The following is a 9,603-nucleotide window of genomic DNA, read 5'->3' as shown; positions in this document are numbered from 1 at the left end:
TACCCTGGAGATTACTTCAGCGTAGTTGGAGGAAAATGCTGCATGATCCCTGAATAACACACAGTTGAAGCATTAAGTCCAGCATACACCCACTGTCCTTCAAAAAAGTGGCACTAGTCTAACCAAATATAATAGCCTATCATCTAGGGCACTCGCTAACGAGTGACAGATCTGGGTTAAATTTCCTCTAACCAAGGTAACTCCAACTCACAGACATCTATATTCCTCTGACATCTACCTCATAATTACCACTGGAGACACTTTCCCACCTATGATGGATTCCTAGCCAGAAGGGCCAAAATGAGGGTACACTGGTATCCCTGACCCTTATTTTTCAGAACACTTATGCATTTTACACTGGCAAGCCATTACATAGAAAAAAAAAAAAAAAGACATCCACTGCACAGGCATCAGAACGCTTATGTGTATCCTCGACTCGCACATGCTCCTCCATCTGGGCACCCTAACTTCTGGGAAGCTCCCCAGTCAACACGTGAGTTTTCTTGAACAACCTTTTGGCAGTCCATTGAACAAAACGGAGGCTAACTCCAGCTCAGTGAGTCACCCTGCCGGGGCAAAACACCTAAAAATCTCTGGATCACACCCTACATGCTTTGTTATGATTACAAAAAGCAGATGCATACTTTTCTAGTGACTTGATATGATTCTTTTTTTCTTTTTTTTTTTAACAATGATGTGTAATAGGGAGAATGATGATAAAAGTAAACAAAATTCATCAGGGAATATCAGAGTGATTTATTTGCATTCTGATTTAAACATAGACTACAGAAATGCTGCTCGCTCTTTTTCAGAGTAAGTTTTGGATTGTTTTAAGACATGAAATATTTGAACACATATCCAGTCATTTAAAAAATGCAGAATACTCTTCTACCCAGTTCTCCATATAAGATCTAAAATACATAATACTAGGGTACTTCATGGGGTAAAGGGGAAGGAAATTAATGAGTTATTGTTACAAACATAAGCAGAGAAAGGTGCCATTGCTCCCTACATTCAAATGAGTTCAGCAGGCAACCTGCTTTTACAGCTGTTTAATCTTTTTGTGACATTCTGTATTTGCCTTTCCACGATGTTCCCGACCATAAAACCTCTTCCCCCTAACCTTTACACGCTCACTTGCTTTCCCATGAGAGACTTCTGGAATGCCTAATGACAACTGACAAAAGCAGGATTTTACAGCCAAATGTCCATTTAGTGGCAGAATGCTGAAGTGGCACTCGCTGGATTCCACCAGCCACAAGGGCAAAGAAAAAGCCAACTGCTGTACCCAGATGCTTACAGACCTTGTTCCCTTCTAAGGTACACTGTTAACGAATCAAAAATAGCTCTATTCAGGTCAATGGATAAAAATAGTTCCAAACCTGTTACATGCTAACACAGAACCACTTTTTCTTCACTACTTTTTCTTCAGCTGGAAGGAGAAACCAGTCTCTAGTCCTGCCAAGGTACGCACATCTTTTTTTCTGAGAGAAATTAAAAGTACATGGTCTTACCGTGCTGAGAAAGTGCTAAAACACACTATTCCTTCCCACCATCCAGATCTTGGGAAAACTAGGAAGCCGCTCCGACTATATGCCAACTTCATTTCACGCAACCTCAGGCTGATTTCTGTCATCCTCTACCCCTTCCCGCTCTCCTTGACAGATGCAGAAGGAGCAGGCTGCTCCAGCCAGTGTGCTGCTGTTGCCCTTCGTAAGGTGCAACCAAACTCCTGCTGTGTTTCGTTGGTGCGTTTCAGCTGGAACCAACACCAACATGATAAGCAAGAGGAAGTGTAAATTGAGATAGAGTTTGCCTTGCAAATCAATGTAGTCCAGGTATTTTGTAATTACAACTACAAAACAGTGGGTTTGCTGTGGAAATTAATGTGTTTATTTTCCATCCCTGTAAGGATACCAATGTAAAATATTTGGCTGTCCTAAAAATGTTGGCATTTTAAAAAAGTTATCTATTCCATAATAAATTTTGTCCTCTCTTTAATCTCACTTGACTACCGGGGATTCAGGCAGTTTCCATGCATCCTAAATCTGTCCTGGATGACAGATTGTTTGTTTAGTTCCCAAACACTGGGAAGCGAAGTTACCAAGAGACAGGTAATTACATATGGATGTTGCTTCTGGAGCTTGTGTTAAGGCCATCCAAATAAATCTTTACTGATAATCATCCATCAGGTGGCATGCTAGTTCTGCAAAGAACAAGGAGCTTTATGGATAAAAACATTTCAATTGGAAGAAAGCTTAAAAATTTTAAAAAATCCAAAACATATATTTTGAAATAATGTTAAGTCATAATCAGAGATTCTGAGGACCTTCAGAAGTCCTGCACTTTGTATAGTCTTTTTAAGACATATGCACTGGCAAGAGATTATTTTTTTTCCCCTCCGTGTAAAGTTCCACTACAATCATCCAGGATTGGTACTGAACGTTTACATTTTTCTATTCCACTTCGGAGTAATAAAGACCAACATATACTTGTTCTGTTAACAGAGGCACTGAGATCCAAAATACCTACACAATCAAAATAGAAATAAGCAAAAGACCAGACTTCAGTTGACTCAACAAAACCTCCCACAAACTCCAAAGAGGAAGTTGTCCCCCCCCTCCCCGTCCCGCCCCCCCTTGGGAACTTACAAAAGAGTTTTCTAGCATAAATGCAAAGGCATTTTTAAGTGATTGAAAGGGGAAGGCAAAGTAAGATACAAGATTATTTTGGCAGGGATGACAAGATTCTCACACTGTATGGAGGTGGATGATCTGACTTCCTCAGGGAACGAAAAGACATTCTCTTACGTAAAATACTTAATGATTGTTTTTAAAGATTTATTTCAGACGTCTTGCTTGTTTGCCAAGTTTGTGCAAAAAAATCCACTATCTTGGATATTCCTTTGAATTCTAACAAAAATGTATGCAGAGCCACCCTTTTTAATCTTAGACCTTCAAGCGCCAGGAAAGGAAATGGAATAAGAGCTGTTACAGAAATTCTGTCCTGGATCTTTAATTCTTACCATCTGCTACAAAGTACATGGAATTTGGGTTGGAAGAACTATTACACTGACAAAATTAATAAAATAAAAAAAATCAAGAACAGTGAAAATATCAGCTATTTCAATACTTGGCATACGATGAAACCCATGTACATGATGAAAATGTCTCTGTCCTCCCTAGTATTTAATTTGTAGTATGAAGTAAAACAGGTTGAGTGTATTCTTACTTTTTCATGAACATAAACTTTGCTAGAAAGTAAACTGTATTATAAATCTGATGAGTTTTCAGTTCAGGCTTGAGCCTGTGGAAAGAGAAAATCAGGAAAAAAATATTCTTACACATAATTAAAATATTTTCTTTTTCTTTTTTTTCTTTTTTCTCTTTTCAATCCATTTATACTTTCTTGTATAAGCAGAAGATGATTTTAAAAACATAAATCACAGACTGGTCAACTTGGTTGACCAAAGACGTCATCAGAAAGACACTGTTCTGTTTCTGAACTCTCAATTTCTTTGATAACATCCCTGATAGGCCCTGTATCTTTATAGGGATATAAATTCAAAACTAATTTCTCTGACCTGCTCGATATGAGAGACCTCATTACAAAAGGATAATTGCTGAACACAGACTAAAACTAAATGCCAGTACAGAAGAGATGAAGTGTGTTTCATCCACCTACCTTAATTGTATTACATCCTTACAATTACAAGCTTAGATGTGATTAAAAACACTGCTTGGATCTCTTGGATATGCCAACACCAGTATAAGCTTTGACAGTGCTGAAAGATATTTTTTCACATCAGTATTGTGCTATATATCATGAGACTATTCATTTCCCGACTTTTTACAGCTGCTGCCTACAAGAGCACTCAGGATAAAGTGAAAAACAGAGGTTGCACAAATTATATGGTTTGCATCATGATAAAGATCGTGGGATTGAGGTCCAGCAGCTTTCCTCAGTCCCTCTGCTATTGTGAAGATCTCATGATTAACATCAGGCAAAAAGCTCTGGCATCATCTGCTGCTGGGGCAAATGATACCAGTACTGTGAATTTCAACATACAGGGATAGGTCCAGCAATCCTCCTCAACAGGCAATCAAAACACTGGTATTCCTGGAGCATAAATCTCTTGACTGGCTTTATTTGCCCCATTCAACAGCAGGTACCGGTTTTCAAAGTCACTGTGGGCTTCAGCTAACTCCTGAGACATGTAGGCTCCAGATAACAGTTCTGTTATATCCCACTCCTTTGATGTCACAGACACCTTACATTTGTAATAGAACTGGATAAAACCAAATAGAAAGAGTGGAGGAGTAAAGTGGCAATGGAAGGAATAATCACAGAATCATTTAGGTTAGAAAAGACCCTTAAGATCACCAAGTCCAACCATTAACCTAACACTGACAAGTCCGACGATGTCCCTAAGCGCCATGTCTACCCGTCTTTTAAATACCTCCAGGGATGGTGATTCAACCACTTCCTTGGGCAGCCTGTTCCAGTGCTCGATAACACTTTCAGTGAAGAAATTTTTCCTAATATCCATCCTAAATCTCCCCTGGTGCAACTTGAGGTCATTTCCTCTTGTCCTATCACTTGTTACTTGGGGAAAGAGATCGACCCCCACCTCGCTACAACCTCCTTTCAGGTAGTTGTAGAAAGCGATAAAGTGTCCCCTCAGCCTCCTTTTCTCCAGGCTAAACAACCCCAGTTCCCTCAGCCATTCCTCAAACGACTTGTTCTCTAGATCCTTCACCAACTTTGTCTTCTTTGGATGTGTTCCAGTATCTCAATGTCTTTCTTGTAGTGAGGGTCCCAAAACCGAACATGGTATTCGAGGTGAATCTTGGGAAATTGTTCCAGATCTTCACTGTTCCAATGGTTAAAAGCCTTCTTGTACTGTCCAGTTTAACTGTACTGGTAGCAGTTGATATCAGCGTGTTCTCATAGCAACACTGCTCCTTTGCTTATGTAGTTATACTCTCATCTTCCAGTTTGTTCTCTTGACGTACTTATGGAGATCAACCCTAGTATCGAAGTCTTCGTTACGCCTAATTAAACAGCCCATCTGACTTCCAGTGCTCCGTGACACAGAAGCAACACAAAACCCCCCAAACTCATGGAAAATAAACAAAACATTCCCTTTGTTTTACCTCCTCTCAGATTACAAATTGTATTTATTTACTCTCTATGGTACCTTAGTTTCACAGGCTCTCCTCTCCAGCGAATGTAAATAGAGGATTACCCTACCTCTTACTGAGCATTGTTGCAGCCATTACAATGGATGCAGTATCCAGCCAGGTGGTTGCTTCTGAAGTGAAGAGAAGCAAACGATTTAAAATCAACACTTTAAGTCATGCAACTTTTAAAAGGGATAGCTCCTCATTAGTCAGAGCAGTTTCTCCCATTGATAAATAACAGCCGACATAAAAGGTATTCCAAATTTACGCACACAAAAGCTGGCTTCTCTGGATATATTCCAGACAGTAGCACCTGCATCAGCTTAAAAAGGCTTGCAACAGGAAGACTCAATGCAGCAGAACTCAGAAGTTTTCACTTTGATCCCCCAAAACCTCAGTTGATGACTTTTCTAATTGTCATGCAACATGTATTTTTCTCTTGTAAAATGTTGGTGGGGAAAGTGATTTTCTATTTTGAAGGGACTAAAAAAAAAACAGCAAAACAACCAGAAGTTCTCAACACCAACTACACGGATGAAAGAAGGTCATTCTACTTTTCAGCTGTTTTAAATCTTGGATCTCTTGGGAAATGCTTAAGGGATATTTTAGTTTTCCTTTCATCATCGGTAGTGACACCTAAAACCTTGAACATCACCAATAAAAGCTGTTACTCATTCTTTCGGAATTCAAAAGATACTTTTATAAGCTGTTCTAAACCTACATGATTGCTTGGAGCATGTAACAGTATTCTTCACACACTGCTCTACTGTAGGATGAAACAGTGCCATTACACAACTCAGTCGCAGACAGGGGGCCAAGACATGGTCTTCTATAGCAAAGCTTGAGTTTCTGCTCCTTCTCACTGTTTTTCATTTCATCAAGAAATTTACTATATTGGACATAATGTCTATTAATGATTTATCTGTATACCATTCATGATTTAGAAATACGGCTTTACAGACTTAATGCAGAGTTTTACAAGCATCTAGTGGATAAAATCCTATGCTAAGTGAACAGAAAACCTCGTATGTGCCGTAAGTTAATATTCAGAGGAAAAATTAACATAACAGCGCCTAGTTTGTTACAGTTTGAGTTTTAAAACAAATACATAACCCTTTCCACACCATATTCTGTTTCCAACAGAACACGTGTTGTTGGCAATGAAGTCAGCTTCTGGCCCCATAAACAGCCACTGCAGACATTTTAACAATAATCTATAGCCAATTTTTACAAGAACTGCAGGAGGTTTCTGGAAGAGAATTTTTCAGGGGAAAAGATTAAAAGCACCTACAGGCAAGTCATTTAAAAGCCAGCATGCTAAAAAAATAAACCAACAAAAGTGAAAAATGAAACCTGCATCTCCCGGCTTTGGTGCTAAGTTTCCATCTTCCTTTATCAGGAGATGCAGGATAAACCCTGAGGACTTTCAGCATGCTGAATTTACTTGTTACAATAAAAATCCTATTGTTCTTGTTCATTTACATAGCATTTCTTGATACAATAGTGTCACGATATTACCCTGGGAAATGTGTAAATTAAACCTTACCATTCAAAACTTTGGAGCATATGACTGTACATTTGTCAAAAACCAAAGTTTCAATGAGCCCCTCAAAAGCAACATTGCTCTTCCTAGACCTATTTAAAACTATTCATTTTCAAGATTTCAGTAGGTCTTGATTTCGTACTTCTTATCACTGTGCTTGACAAGCTGAGCTGTACGTATTAGTGGTGCACCAAGAAATATTTGTGAGAATCATGCAAGTTTATCTCAGCCGTTTCTAAACAACACAGAGTAAAAAAACCACCAGATTTTAATTGTTTTCTTACTGGGAAAAAACCCAGGGGCATTAAGAATGAATCTATATTTTTTTGTGAAAAGAATATTTATCCAAAGTGATAGACTGATGGACGAGATTAATCTCAAATGCCTTGAAGTTACAGCTTGTGAGACTGCAGACAAATCAAGCAACTGACACATCAAATTAGAAACTAATCTTGAAAACATTTAAGTATACTTGCAAGACAATGTAAGCACTGGGCAGGCAATAAGCCATTTACCTCAGCAAGCTGGAATTACAAATACATTATGCCTTGTCTTAAAGCAATTAAGTCGGTATATTAGTAAGATCAAATCAACTATTTTTTTAAGTTCTTGATCTAAATTGAAAATATTTCCATATGTCAAAAATGCTTAAGTGATTATTATTCCAACTGCACATCCATTGAACTTCAGTTCCTTTTTCACAATTTACTACAACGCATCCTGCCATTGTTAATTTTAAAAGTTCTTTCTGAAATTATTTTCATGAGATGTATGCATTTATTTTTTTTAAAGAAAGCAAATGGCCAGAAAGGCCATTTTAAGGAATTTGAAGCAATTGGAAGCAATGTATAAGGTTGTTCCAGGACAATGTAAGTTGCAGATGGCAAAAATGGGATGGGATTGATTGAAATGCCTCCTATAACATAAAAAGCCAGTGACTGCATTACTGCATCATAAACTCAAGTGTATTTTGAATTCTTATGCACCCCTAACAGGGGAGGACATACTTTTAAGTGCCTTTTCCCTTTGATACTGAAGTACTGGACAAGAGTATCTTTCAGGGAATGTTCATGGAAACTACACTGTCTTTCAATGGCTGCAGCCATGCAACATGTCAGCATTGCAAAAAATTTTATGAGTTCTAACCATTCATACTCACATGCTAAATGAAGGCTATTTCAGTATAAATGTCTCAGCTGTCATTACTTTCACATGTAATTGGAGTTCAGCTACAATATATTTCAAAGGGTTTTCCTTTTCTCAAAACTAAAGGCTGGATTGTTACAGATGGTAATTTTGGCAGATGGTTGTATATGAAATTGAGTTTATAATTAGGCCAAATCTGACTTGTGCAATTAAGGCAATGAAGATTTGGAAAATAAGAGGTGTTAGATTGGTACATGATCAGTCTGGTAGCCACAGAAAACTGAAGAAGCCTGATCATTCAAACCTACAGAATATATTGCCTATTTGAAAATTTCTCCTTAACTGCATGAATTACAAGATAAGCAGCCTTTCATGCTCAGAGTGTAAACTCAAGTAACCATTGCCTTTTACCTACTTAAGTGTATAATCCTTTTTTCTGCATTGGAGGTTAATGAGATGGTCTGAAGCAATCTAGCAGCTCCCTGCTGCTGAGAGAGGGCTCTCAGTGTCTCTTTCTCTGCAGTTTCCCTCCCTCTGACATTCACCCGACCCCTCAGCAAGTCCGTAAATTCACAGTGACTAGCTAATTCAGCTCAGAGACAGAAAACTAATCCCTGAGGAATGAGTGGAGGAGGAGAAGAGATGTGCAAGGATGAGGAGACTAGGACTACTCCTTTCGGTGGAAGTGACCTCTTGGGCTCACTGACATTTATCAAGCTGCATTTCAAGCCATATTATACCTAGTGTCAAAAAGCTTTCCAGACTGGTAATTGTGTGTGAAGGTACCATTGCCTGTTTTAGCATCTTCTGACTTTCACTTGTGTAAAATATTTGCTCTTCCACCAAGGAAAGATCAGTAATGTCCAGTAATCATTTTCTCTACTACTTCTTGCATATCACTCAGTAGTTTCTTGCCCTCAGCTTCCAGTCCCCCCTTCATATGCACACTGTTTCCATGTAATGCTTTTGCCTATTTTAGGACCGCTATTTCTTTTATATTCTTTCTTCTGATGGAACAACCAGGACTTTTGTCAAGATGGCTGACTACCTCTATTATAAAAGCATTAGTTTCTATGTTTCTCTTTCTGCTCCTGCTGCATCCCAGTATGTCGGTTGATTTGTTCTACCACAAGTACAACACAGGGATTTTTCATCCATTTTTCCTGACCAAGTGTTGCTACAAGAACATTAAAAAAAGAGTTTGTAAATAATTTTAGTAAACCACTGAAAACTGCTGTTGTTAATGTAGCTACAATTAGTTCAAAACATTCCTTCCAAAATGCATCCCCCTTGCTCTTCAACACCATGAACTCCACTTGCCATCATGCCATCTGTTCTCCTATCTCCTCTAAACCTTTACAAAGTTCCTCAGAATCTCTTTTAATTTCAATTAACCTGAGTAATTTATGTAGCTTGCACATGTTGTCATCAGTCTGTGAACCCTCTTACCAGATTGAACTATATGAGGTTGCTGGCAATTAGAGAACATTATCTCTTAGGTTTTTGCCATGTTACAAATTAATGACTTATTCCTACACTTTGCTTTCTGTCCCTAAATAATTTTTTCCTCAAACTGTTATGATAAGGGAGATACAATATGGGGCTACTTAGTTTTCTTCTTAGACTTTTTATTTTTTAACCCAAATAAGTCATTTGAATGCTTTCTCCTTATTCACCAATTTTGAAACACCAAGAATTTTAGTACATTGAAAGCATTTCTTTTACTGGGCT

General features: G+C 38.2%; 1 protein-coding gene across 1 annotated transcript in view; it reads right to left on the bottom strand.

The window, feature by feature from the left end:
* Positions 1 to 4,438, bottom strand: part of KITLG (KIT ligand) — a 34,546-nt gene extending 30,108 nt beyond the window's left edge. The window contains exon 1 of the mRNA XM_009882659.1: positions 4,394 to 4,438. Coding sequence (XP_009880961.1) covers positions 4,394 to 4,438 — 45 coding nt within the window. The remainder of the gene's footprint in view (positions 1 to 4,393) is intronic.
* Positions 4,439 to 9,603: the final 5,165 nt, after the last annotated feature.

The sequence above is a fragment of the Charadrius vociferus genome, unplaced genomic scaffold (genome assembly GCF_000708025.1).
Source record: "Charadrius vociferus isolate BGI_N301 unplaced genomic scaffold, ASM70802v2 scaffold72, whole genome shotgun sequence".
Taxonomy (NCBI): domain Eukaryota; kingdom Metazoa; phylum Chordata; class Aves; order Charadriiformes; family Charadriidae; genus Charadrius; species Charadrius vociferus.
The sequence above is the reverse complement of the archived record's forward strand: the minus strand, read 5'-3'. Positions and strand labels throughout refer to the sequence as shown.